General features: G+C 42.7%; 1 protein-coding gene across 3 annotated transcripts in view; it reads right to left on the reverse strand.

Moving 5' to 3' along the window:
* Positions 1-12914, reverse strand: part of bsnb (bassoon (presynaptic cytomatrix protein) b) — a 63094-nt gene that overhangs the window by 32922 nt on the left and 17258 nt on the right. For all 3 annotated transcript variants that reach the window (XM_047582441.1, XM_047582440.1, XM_047582439.1), the window contains exon 3: positions 8418-9206. In XM_047582441.1, coding sequence (XP_047438397.1) covers positions 8418-9206 — 789 coding nt within the window. The remainder of the gene's footprint in view (positions 1-8417; positions 9207-12914) is intronic.

Genomic DNA, 12914 nt, shown 5'->3' on the forward strand with positions numbered 1-12914 from the left:
ATAACAACCAAAGTATAACAATGAAGAATGACTTGCCTGTGGGACAAGAGTGAGTGATCGAGTGGACATATTACTTAAAGAGTCACCAAACATCTGAAAGAGCTGAAATACAAATAAGACTCTTTGTGTGTACTGCGATGGCATTATTGTTGGCATTTCTTGCTGGCTACGAATGAAACATATATTTTTGTGTCTTCATACAGAGAATAATTCAACAAAATCATGTTTAACAGTGCACTGAAAAATGTGGGGGAAAGAAGGAAACTGTGACCATATGACAGCCTCCAGGACTGAAAGACTGAGCTAATGTGGAAGTGCCAGAAGCTGCAGGAAATGTAATGGCTCCAAAAGAAAGTCAATGCGCTAGACCACAGACTGTAATGTATGAAGATGAATGACACTGCAGCTCCTCACAAACCCTCAGTTTCTGTAACATTGTTGTTTGTTCAAGTGCTTTTTCTGATAGGCTTTGTTTTAAATAGTAATTAGATGCTATGAAAAATAGGAAATGACACCATGACATCTGCTGTGATTGTTGTCAGGGTAGTGGTCGCAGAGTTAGCTGGGGGGCTTGGGAGATGCAGTGTTAACTTATCTGTTTCAAACTGAAAAGATGAGAGGCTCTGCAGTTAACTGCACAAAAAAAACAAAAAAAAACTACTAGGATTGTTATAGTTTTTCAGTAAATTCAATTTGCTAATGAAATTAAATTTGGCAGTACATCCAGAGGCAAAGACTGCCATCATACTGCTAAACTCAACCACTGGTACACCCTCTGTGTGTACCAGTGGTTGAGTTTAGCAGAAGCATGTGCAGGACATCTGCATGGTGGCTCCATCCCCTAAATCTCCTAATACTCAAGATGTCACCGCTCATATCTCCAGATTCTTGGCTTCAGTTTGGTCAATGGGAGGAAGTGGAAGTGGCTGCTGGTCATCCATCTTTATATATGAATCTATGACATAGTTGCAATGCCCAGCTTTACACCATAAATAAACATGTTTACGGTCTGAGTTTAATGTAACTCACCCATTTACACTGTATTAAGGCTTTAAGCTATGCTTAATTAAGAGCATAGTCATTTTGAGTGACAGGTCACAGGTTGCTAGCTATCTGCTTTGGTCTCACTCCATTTTCTTTGCCCATTTTTGAATTAGCCAGGAGCTAGATAGTGACAGCTGGAGTCACCCCACTAAGCGTAAAAAACACTCTTTAGGAATCTTATACAAGACAACGCTGAGAGTTTGTCCACCTTTATATACTGTAACCTATGACTGTGACCCAAGTCCCACTGTATTTAACTGTACATACAAATCACTCCCCGATGTTGTGTTTCAGTGGATGTAATTACATGCGCGCTGACATTTGCAACACACGTCAGATGCACGTGTGTCTGTGAATCTTAATTCCTGCTATATCCACTGCTTTAAACTGTACCACGTTGTACATGCAGCATAAAGGAATATGGGAGTTTTAAAAGGCAACAAGCAGCTGATTGAGGCCGGGTGGGTGTTTGAATCTGTGATGGTGTACCATCATCGTCACTTGGGAGCAGCCAGGCAGAGCGCGGCAGGCTTGGATGGCTGATGCCGCCAGCCATCTGGCTTTGGATGAGACTCCTGAGGGAGACACAGGCTGGTGCCAACCTTCAGAAAACACTTCCAGCATGTTTGAGAATGAGAATGACATGTTCATCTATACCGTGACTCTGTGTGAGAGCGACAACTGTGTTCCTGCAGAGCTGTGACACATCCGCAAATACTGCATGTTGTACATATGTTCGCTGTATGTCAGCCTCATCTTCAAGGGCACTGGGGCCTCAAGCTCATTTGCAGTGCTGGATAGAAAAAGTAGGAATTAAAATCAATAATCTCTTTAATTCAAGAAATGGCATTCATTTCCCCACTGTTCTCAGCAGCAGCTGAATCAGCGGCAAACTCGAAATGTTTCTAAAGGCTAATTGCAATTTCATTATTACCTCAAGTATGAAAACAATAGTTTATTGCATCCTGTGTTTGCAAAAAAATGAGCCAATATACCGTGTCGCTGCTGCACACTGTTAGAAAGCCTTTCATTGCATTGTAACTCTGGTGGGTGAGTATATATATAGTATCCTCTGGGCATATATGGATTCATCGTATAGTGCAGATAGTAGAATGTAGAATAATGAGTAATTTACTGGTAAACATGTCGATGTCAAAAAGTAATTTAAACACTGACCTTATTTCAGCTTGTAGGAAACCAGACCATTGCTACCAGGGACGGGATCCAGAACAGAGCACAGCTGAACTTTATTTTGCTGACACAGAATATGCTAATAATAAACTCTGGTTTGTCTGATCCACCTAAGTCCGCTCGAAGATGAAAGAGAGTCTTGGTAAGCAGCTGAAAAGTCATGTTTAGGCTGAACAGACAAGCATAAATGAGGGAATTAATCTGTTATGAGCTGCCAGGGGAGTTAAAGTAGGTATTAGGCAGTCTTACAAAAATGTCTGATATGACAAACCAAACTGAAATGGTGTTGTAAGTAAGTGTAACTCCTGTGTGTTTAATGGCAGTATCTGATTCACTTACAGATTCTTATCATAATAGCTCCAATGCAACCTGCTTCTGATAAACTAAAGGCCTCATACAAGACACATGCACAGACACAAACACACACACGCTAAGGCAGCAACACACACTGACCTTATGTGACATGTGGAATCAAACACAGCTCTCACACTGCTCCACACTGCATGAACTATTTATAATGTTCTCCCTCACTGAATTATGGATGAGCTATGTTTTCTGTTTCTCTACACTTTTTCGGCAGTTCTGTGTGAAATTCTGTCCTTTGACTAATGATCCACTCAAGGCCTCCATCTCATTATGAACGGTGGGCACACTTCTATATCATAATAATGGACACACAGAGTCAGATCCGAATGCCTGCCCTACTGCGCAAATGAAAGATCGGGGAATATTCTAGAAGCGACGAGGGGAAAATAATGTTTTAGCGAGACAGCTGGGAGCTGTCAAATACACATCTACCTGTACTAGGAGTCAGGAAAGAGCTAAGACGTAAGACATTCACTCTGAACTAGGCTACTGTAGTCGGTCCCAGCAAGAGAAGGGACAGAAAGACAGAGTAATTCAGGAATGAGGATTGACATTGAGCGTACTGTAAATCAGACTGAGCAGTGGAAGCATGTAGTTTACAATCAAACTAAGAGAGACAGTAACAAAGGAGTGTTTAAAAATCTCCTTGAGAAGCATTATAGGGAGGAAAAGTCCCAAACAAGGACATCTTATTTACTCAGAGACACACGTGACTTTCAGCACTAATTGATGTGAAATATTCTGCAGTGTAACAAACAGTTGGCTTCCTCTCACTCATTATCTCTGATTCTCACTTTCTTCCTCCTCCTCTTCCTCCTCCTTCTCAATCTTTCACCTCTTCCCTTCCTCTCCTCCTCTTCCTCCTCCTCCTGCTGCCGCTCTTCCACTCGTTCTCGCGCAGACACTGGCACCCGTCGTCTCATCACAGATTTAAAAGGGGCTGACTATTTTTTTTTTTATATGATACGGCTCAGGCTAATTCGTTCCACATGAATTATGCATTGTGTCACTAATAACGTGACAGAAAATGTACTTTCATGAATATTTTCATCAGTTCCGATTTCCACAAGATACAAAACATATTTCATAAATATTTCACAGTGAGAGAATATTCCTTTAGTCAATGTGATGGTCCATTTCGAAAAGGGGCTAAACACTTATCAGATCAATATTGGACATTTTTATATATCATTTGCAGAGACTTGTTTTATCCATGACACACTTTTATCTGCAATTGTCAAAAGAAAATGAAACCCATATATTGGCATTGTCACTTTGCATTAGTGGAAACATTTCATGAGTTGTCAGCAATGGCCTTATATTATTTAGTATATTTACTAAAGTATATAGTGATATAGTATAGTAGTATAGTATAGTGTATTTTTGTATATTTATTGTAAATAGTATAGTATAGAAAAATAGAATTAAGCTTGGATAAGGGATTAAGCTGGGATAAGTCTGTGTACATAAGTCTGTGTACATTTCCAATTAAAACGAATTAAGAACTAATTACCTAATTAGGACTAATTAAGTAGCTAGATATTAATTTGGGTGATTTCTTGTGTTAAGACATATAGTACAGTGGCAAAAAAATATTTTAAAACACAAATGAGCTAAACAGTTGCATTGGGTGACACCCTCACATTTTGGTAATGAGGGATCACTACAATAAACATGTGCACTGTGGTTTTCTGTCTCACAGATCATTCTCACTGTAAGTCACTATAGCATCAACTCTGCAATTGAAAACTTGCCTCACTGTGGAAACATGGCATGGGAGTCGTAAACGACTGACAAACATAAACAGTCTCAGCTTAGGCCTTGTCGCTGGATTTGTGAACAATAACAGTAACTTAAATATCACCAACTTGTCCTCTAATATGTTACAGGCAAACAGTCACTATAACATCACTGAGCACAGACGTAGAGGCCAAAGGCTTCTTTGTGCATTTCCAAAAAGATGATGAATAAGGAAAACAGAACAAATTCTAAATAAACCATACAAATACATTAAGAAATGATGCACTTACACCCCCTCACAGTTCATTAGGTATACACACGCTCGTCTTCATACACTCTAATATAACAACGCTCATAAAACTGAATCACCGTTTGCGATTGTTATGTGAAATTAACACAGATCAGGCATAACATTATGACCACAGACAAGAGACATAAATAACATGTTCACTACCGTTTATCCTCACTGGCGTAGTGGGGGGTGCTGGAACCTATCCCAGCTGTCATCAGGCACCCAGTCTATCGCAGGGCTAACACTGAGACAAACAACCATTTGCACTCACACGTACTCTCACACCTATGGGCAATTTAGAATCACCAATTAACCTAATGATCATGTCAGAGTGTGAGGAAAACAGATTACCCGGACAAAACCCACGCAGAATCAGGAAGAACATGCAAACCCCACCCAGAAAGGCCTCTATGCCGCCCATAACATGTTCATCTTGAGACAATTCAATGTTCTGCTGGGAAACTTTTGGACCTGGCATTCATGTGGATGTTACTTAGACATGTAGCACCCACCTAGACCAGACCAGACACCCCCACCCCATAGCAATGATCCCTACGGTTTAGGAACAACTAAAAAACATGAAGAACAGCACAAGGTGTTGACCTGGCCTCCAAATTCACTAGATCTCAAACTGATCAAGTATCTGTGGGATGATCTACAGAGGCCCCTCCCCTCAACCCATAGGACCCAAAGACCCCCACTAACAACATCCTGTTACCAGACACCACAGGACACCCTCAGAAGACCCATGTCCACTCTCTGAGTCACAACTGTTTGGGAGGCACAATGGAGACCTACACAATATTGGGAAGGCGGTCATAATGTTATGCCTAATTGGTTTTGAAACAGCATAAGAAAGGAGGCAACTGAACTGTGTCAAATGAGTGAATATTATTAATGCACCAATTTTTTTCTAGACCAAGTACTTTCATGTGACCATTTACCAATTTACTTCATGAGTACTTCATAATGAGTACTTCATAATCACGCAGAATTTCTAGAACAGATTACAATTGCTATAAAGTGCAGTGACTTTGAAGACAGCACCTGGCATACCTTGGCTGGTGTGTGAGTACAGAGTGCAAACTGCTATACTTGTAGTAGGACTTGATGGGGAGTAAAATGCACATCGATCCACTGCGCAGTGAAGCTGATGAGAGATGCTGGGCAGACATTACTGGTAAAATACCAATGGTGAAGCTGAGGAATGAAACATTCTGCCACAGGCTCGTAATGTGCTTTTCTCACAAAGTCACGCGGCTTCATTAAGGGAACGGTTACAGTCTATGGTCAGAACTAATTCATAAGACGTGCTTTCACCAAGTCGTAAAAATCAAATGTGTTTGCGGCTGATTGGAATGGACACACTGGAAACCGTCCTGTCATGGAGACGGGGAGGGAGGGGGAGAGGCGAAGTTGTTTAAAAGTGGACAAATGTTCAAGACAGCCTCTTCAGGGAGACGTTCATAGTCTTGGGCCGAGCTGAACAAGTGAAAAGCGCCACACATACTTGAGAAAATAAAAAGAGAGAGAAGTAGGATGATTACCTAGATTCTCTCACTTCCATGCAAGTTACCAATCACACTGTGAAGTGAGTGTTGACTCCAGACAGACACTTACAGAAAGTCAAAGATAATGGTGGAGAAAGACAACCACTGTCAGACACAGTAAATATCCTGTTTCAGAAACTGACAACGTCATCAACAGCAGTTTATAGTTTCTGTTGTATTTACTGCCTATGGCTTGCCCCTCCAGTTTCCTATTAAGTTGGTTGTTGCTGCCTGCCACTGCTAGCATTAGCAATCTCCAGAAAACCTCCATTGTGTAGAGACAAGATATTTTGCTTCACTTGTTGAATTGTCGTCATTGCTTTCTTGAAAATAGCTACAACCCGCTGACATTTCTCCTTCGCTGCCTACATGCCAGCTCATAAATGGTACTGGATGAATACAACAGCGGTGCAACTCTTTGCCACCACACCCTGATGAAAATATGATACAATCATTCATGTCAGCAACAGGGACAGTGGTGTGGTGGTTAACACTGATGCCTCACAGCAAGAAGGTTCTGGGTTTGAATCCACTGACTGACTCTGGCCTTTCTGGGTGCAGTTCGTATGTTCTCCCTGTGTCTGCTTAGGTTCTCTCCGGGTACTCCATCTTTCTCCCACTGTCCCACCGTTCAAAGACATGCTCGTTAGGTTCATTGGCTAAATTGACCATGGCTGTCTGTCTTGGCCCTGAGATAGACTGGTGACCTGTCCAGGGTGTACCCCATCTCTCACCCAATGACAGCTGGGATAAGCTCCAGGCCCGCAGCAACCCTCCACAAGACAAGCAGTTACGTAAAACGACTGAATGTCAGAAACAGGCAATGAAACACACAGAAAAAAACAGGCACACAGAAACAAAAAAAAAAAGTTTTCAGAGAATGGGAGAAGACAAGGAGGACAAATGTGCCAAACAAGCTGTGGAAATCAAGCTGCGCAACCGAGATTCAAAGTACAAAGCCTCACACCATGTCCAAATGGTTCTCACCCACTCCGGAGCGACCCACCTGCCAGCTCACATGGAATGACAACAAAAGCTGTTCACATGTTTGGAAAGTGTGCACCTTATGCTGGAGTGAGTTGCACAACCTCGCCAGCCGTGCAGAAACGCATCACACTTAATAACTGAGTTGCACATGAAAACAGAGCAACAGCAGTCTGAAAGTTTTTGTAGACTCGCAGCATCTCAGCAGCCAAGCATGAAAGGGACGGCTGACAAACAAATTATCTCTCTGTTTCCATAGCGATATATGAATGGCCTGTGCTAGTGCCTGTGACAACCAGATGCCTGGGAAGACAAGACTCACCCATAAAAAGCCAGCGCTCCTCAGCAAGCCTGTTATTACTGCTATCATTCAATTGGACTTGATTTGCATAATTAAACTCTGTTATTGCCTGGCTCTGGAAGCTACTGCGAGTCCCTGTTCTTAGCAACTGGATTCTCACCATGGCACAGGACAAGAGGCACTTAAGGGAAATACACCCTCAGCTGACCCCTGGATGTGACTAATCAATACTGAGATTATCCCTTTAATTGAACTTGATACGGCTCTGTTTCCTGTAGATCGGTCAGATATTTCTGTGCAGCTCCGGTGAAGAGTCACTGGTTAGGTGAGTCACAGGTTGGACATCACTCTGCTAACTACATGAAAAGCTCTGACAGAGTAGAACTGAGCAGATCCTGGCTGAGACATGGTGAGAGGAAGGGAGGAGGAAGCCTTAGAAGCTCCCAGACTTCTATGCAGTCCTGTGTGTCCAGGCAACGTATAGATTAAGCTGCTAAAGGTCCAATTATCTGTCAGTCATCAGCAGAAATATTCTTTGAATGAATCATATTTGGAAAGAAGTATTTGTTTTTACTTCTAATGTGTTAACCCATCTGTGTTTAAGAATGACAGTAATAAGCGACAGAACCAGCACAGACAAACAAGAGTTATTGTGAAGAATCTCAAAGACGGCGTAAATGGAGGAAATTGCTGGCCATTTGACAGCACCTGAAGCCAAATACTCAATTCACGCATGCGGGAATCCTCTGTAAAAATGCAGCTGAGACCGGGCGGCCGCAAATGGATAACAACAAAACCCATTCAATCTCACAGTGACACAGCATTTTTTCACAAAAACATGTCAATAAATCATTTAATTTAGCGAGTGTGCGGTCTGAAAGCCACTGCAGAGCAGCTGAGACTATGTTAGACACAGCTAAATCGCAAACAGATCAGATCAGAGCCTTACCTCAACTAGGTGTGGGGTGGGATTGAATCCACACATGTTGCACACTTGGGAGTGGCACTGTGTGCAGGTGTTGTAGTTGGGCTGTTCTGTTGTATTGCCTACGTTGAGGCTTGTCTTACAGAGGGGACAACAGGCTTTGGGTTTGGAAGTGTCTGGGGGAGCTTGCTGTTGTTGCTGCTGAGAAGGGGCTCGAGGCCCTTGTTGTGTAGGCTGAGGTCCTGAGGGTTTGCTCGCCCCAGGTCCTGGACCAGGAGGTCCTCCGGGTTTAGGGGTCGGTTTTGGGGGCTGTTGTTGGGGCTGAGTAGTCTCAGATATGAGTGTACTGGCTTGGTTAAGGAGAGAAGCACCAAAGCCAAACAATTTCCCAAACGTCTGTTCTGGAGGCGGGGGCTGTCGTGAAGGGGAGCTCCCTGCACTACGTGTCTGGTCCTGGCGGGGGTGGTGGGGTTGGTGGGCAGGAGAGCTGTGGGATAAATCAGGCTGGGATGGGGCCTTAGCCATCCCATGGAGAGGGACTGCCCCCGGAGGAAGCTTTATCTGTTGCTGACCTGGGCCAGCTGGACCGGCTTGCCTGGTAGGGCCAGACCCTGGGATGGCCTGTGGTGGAGGCTGCGTCTGGGGAGGGGTATGTGTCTGGGGTGCAGGCTGAGTTGAAACGTCAGGTTTGAGTTCAGGATTGGGTGTGTGAGAGGGAGAGTGGATCTGCTGCTGACTCTTGGAGCGTGGTGTGGTCATGTCCATCCCCAGCGCTCTCTGCATCTGACAGTTCAGACACAGCCACTCTTCTACCTGAAAAAGTCAGAAAAACAACAACAGTGAACCACAAAATCGAGTCTTTACTGTAAATCAATGGGAAGAATGCTGTTTAAAAAGAAGATTTTACCCAAGCATTTACACTAAGCTTTTTTTTTTAAATTACAACTTTTGCAATTGCAATATTGTATGGAAAAAATTAAATACAACATTTCATTCACAGAACCTTAGCAAGGCTTGTTGTTTCTTCTTGGCCATACTCTAGAAGTTATGCAAACATAATCATATACTTATTTATCTAACATTTCCTCTATAGACACAAGAGTGATGAGTAACTCTAAGCAAGAAAGCTAATAACCATACTATATCCGTTTAACAACAAGGCAGATTACCAAAATAACTTAAGATGTCACTATTAGCGATACAGTGAATTGGTCCTGGTGTTGGTAATCGTCTCCCCGCTCGCCGCTGGTTTCTACTTTATCTTCACTGTCCAAACATATGCAAGTGAGACGAGTTAAAAATTCAGCTACGGGTGTGAATACGGGCAAGTGTGCCGATCTGTATACATGATGGACTGGCTGCCTTCCACTCATCTAATGCCTCCAGTCTGCTCTGAATTGGAAAAAATGTGTGTGCAAAATGATTGAATGAGAGAATAATTGTTAAAGATGTAAAATATCCCATTGAGGAAGGATTTAAGCATCCCCACGCCTCTGCACAGTCATTCATTGGTAAACATCATTTACCCACAAACGAATGTGACGGAAATAAAAAGGGATGAACTCTGGACATCATCAATAAATCATGGATGCCCCAAATTTTGTAATCTTCCCTCATCTTTTTTTTTTCTGCGAGTTCCTCTTTAGCTTTCTCTTACTTCTCATTACACAACATGCTCCCTTCCACATTAAAACCTCCCCAAGAATCTCCACTTATTTCTCCTGCTGTTGTCGTTTCCTTTATACTTTTCACTATTCTGTCCTGTTCTCTTTCACATACGAAGGAGAAAGTCAGAAAGAGGCGCTAGTGACGGCCCGTCGTCATACATGATAACTGGCGTTCTGCAGCTTTGACAGCTGCCACATGGTTGTATCTGTCTTGGATTCTTCGTCACTGCATAATGCCTTGATGCATTATAAATGCTGTCACAGAAAGGTTGTGCGGGGTTGGGGATCGGTTGGAGGTCTGGAACACAAAGAGTGAGGTGTGAGGAGAGGCCGCTAGCTTTTTTCCATCAAACCTTTAGGGTCAGGGTTCTCTTTATGCCTGCGAAAGTGGATTCATGAGCATCTTTGCTCAGAGAAATGAGTTCTCTGAGAACTTCCCAATACAGGAATGCAGATTTTCACTCCTACTGTGGATACAAATGTCGCACAGAAATAACATGAATATACTCAGACATGTGTGTGCTATTAGCTTCTTTTTTTAGAATCATACATTTCATGTGCTTCATATAATCCTAATAGGCTTAATGGCCAGCACCAGCAAAGTTTTACTCCACTTAAAGTGTATTACCAATGCTCTAATGATAATAACTATTTCAACAACACTTGGGTGCACTGAGATGCTGTAGACATGTTAGGCTTTGATAATTGTGAATGTAGGCTGATAATATAACGTGAATGTAACATTTAACTTGTTAAATACAGTGATCAAAACATTTTATGCGAGTTGTCATTCCGCAATTTAGTTACAACTGTATGAGTCACTGGACGTAAAGTGTAGTGCAAAGTACTGACTCACTGCTGCGCCCGTGACTTTTAATTAACCAAGAAACTCTGTAACATAATCCCAGCTGATAACGTCTAATTTGGCTGTAGCCTGATAATCAGATTGTGTGGTGATATCGCTTAACTTGATTATTATTCATTCAGAATTATTCACTATTTGACGTGCTGAGAAAATTGAGATATGGGCACTGACTCACAGGTAAAAAAATTTTTAAAAAAGGGTTCATTTTTCCAGCCCCCAGCGGCCGAAGTTCTTTGTGAAGTGATGTAGTAATGTGCTCAGTGTGCTCAATGTGCTGCCACCATTACGCGTGATTACCGGTGCAATAAACGCCCACGTCAGATAGTCAGTAAACTAGTTCCAGACCTCTGACTCCCTGCCTACTTTGATGAGCTGTTCAGAATATCCAATACGTGTGGCATTGTGCTCACTGTCATCTGTGCCCTCTGGTTGAACAAGCAACCAACCGGTTTGATAGATTATGTGCGTTACAGACTCCCAGGCTGAGCCGACTGACTTTCTGCGGACTAGCTTCACACGTGAAGTCATTTTGCGAGGCAGATCCTCGACACCTTCCTTTAGATCAAATTCTGATTGTATGAAAGAGTTGTTTCAGTGTGTTTAAAAATTGAATGAAATTAAAAATGTATTTTCCATTTCGCAGCTGCTCCTTTTCTAAATGAAGGCGTGATTTAGCTGGTGTGTGTAATAGGTCATATACTGCAATAACTGCTTCCAGTACGGCAGAAACACTTCAGATGTGGCTGCTGAAGTTAAACCCAGCAAATAGAGAAGACGTCCGAGGAGATGGTGTGTAAGAAACAGGAAGAAGTTTACTGTCTGGCCATAGATGTTGTCTTTCCACTCCACCCTGATTCTAGGATCATGACCAGCAAATACAGAACAGGTCCTCTCAGCATGGATATTATCAACTATTTGTTATTTAGACATATGTTGGCTACACCACAAGCCGCAAGAAATTGGTTGTCGCCACAAGAAGTCATCAGACAATAGCCAAAGTATAATTGTGATATAACTGTGATTTCATTTTTAAGATTTTTTCACTTCACATAGGTGTCCTACTATTTAATTCCACGGCTTTAAGTGTTTAGTAACCACTTCTACTGCCTTACAGTGTTTCTCAGCGTGTCTCTAAGTCAGTCATTCGATCAGTCAGCCATTCAGTCAGTCAGTGTGGACAGAGTAAGTCATAGGCCCAGCAGCCTCTTAGCCTTGAGCCTGGCCCCGTGCCAATCGCACAGTATAAGGAGCGATGAGGCCATGCTGTTCAGTGTCAGTCAGGAAAACTGAGAAGCCAAGAGCAAAGTTGAACTCATCGGACAGTCAGAGCAATGTGGGCGGGATAAAACAGCCAACACTGGAGCAACACAGCGCTATCATCTGAAACAAGATGTTTAATCCAATAAGAGACTCAAGTGGAACCTCAGCTTTTCCATCATTATCATTGTCCTTGATGTTTTTTTCTTTCTTTACAGATTACAGTTAGGATAATCATATAAAGCCAGATGGGGGGAAAAAACAAACCGGAAAAACAAAGAAAGCAGCGGCGGGTAGGGCAAGCAGCTATTTATCAATTTCTTCATGTCTGTGCTTGCCTCCGCCTCATCTCTCCATCTCATTCCTCTCAGCGTCCCCCTTGTTATGAGGCAATCATGTGGATCTTTATGAAATCTGATCTGTATCAGCAGAAAAAACAAGCGCACTGCACACACTGTCTCCTTCCGTGCTTCTCTATTAGCTCTATGTTGCAACCCTCCATCTTGTCCTGCTTCACTCATTTTCTTATCAGCATCTCTCACATCCACTCACTCGCTCTAACAGTCTTCTTACGGCTCCCTCGTCATCTATACATTTCTGAAGGCTCTCATCCAGACAGTATTTCATTTCCATGTATCCGGTTCCTGCTTTAGCACACTAGATGTGTATTGGTGTGTGGGTACAATGGTATGACGCACGTCAAAGGTCATGAGCCGACACAGGGAGCTCAGC

The sequence above is a fragment of the Mugil cephalus genome, chromosome 4 (genome assembly GCF_022458985.1).
Source record: "Mugil cephalus isolate CIBA_MC_2020 chromosome 4, CIBA_Mcephalus_1.1, whole genome shotgun sequence".
In the NCBI taxonomy this organism is placed as follows: Eukaryota; Metazoa; Chordata; class Actinopteri; order Mugiliformes; family Mugilidae; genus Mugil; species Mugil cephalus.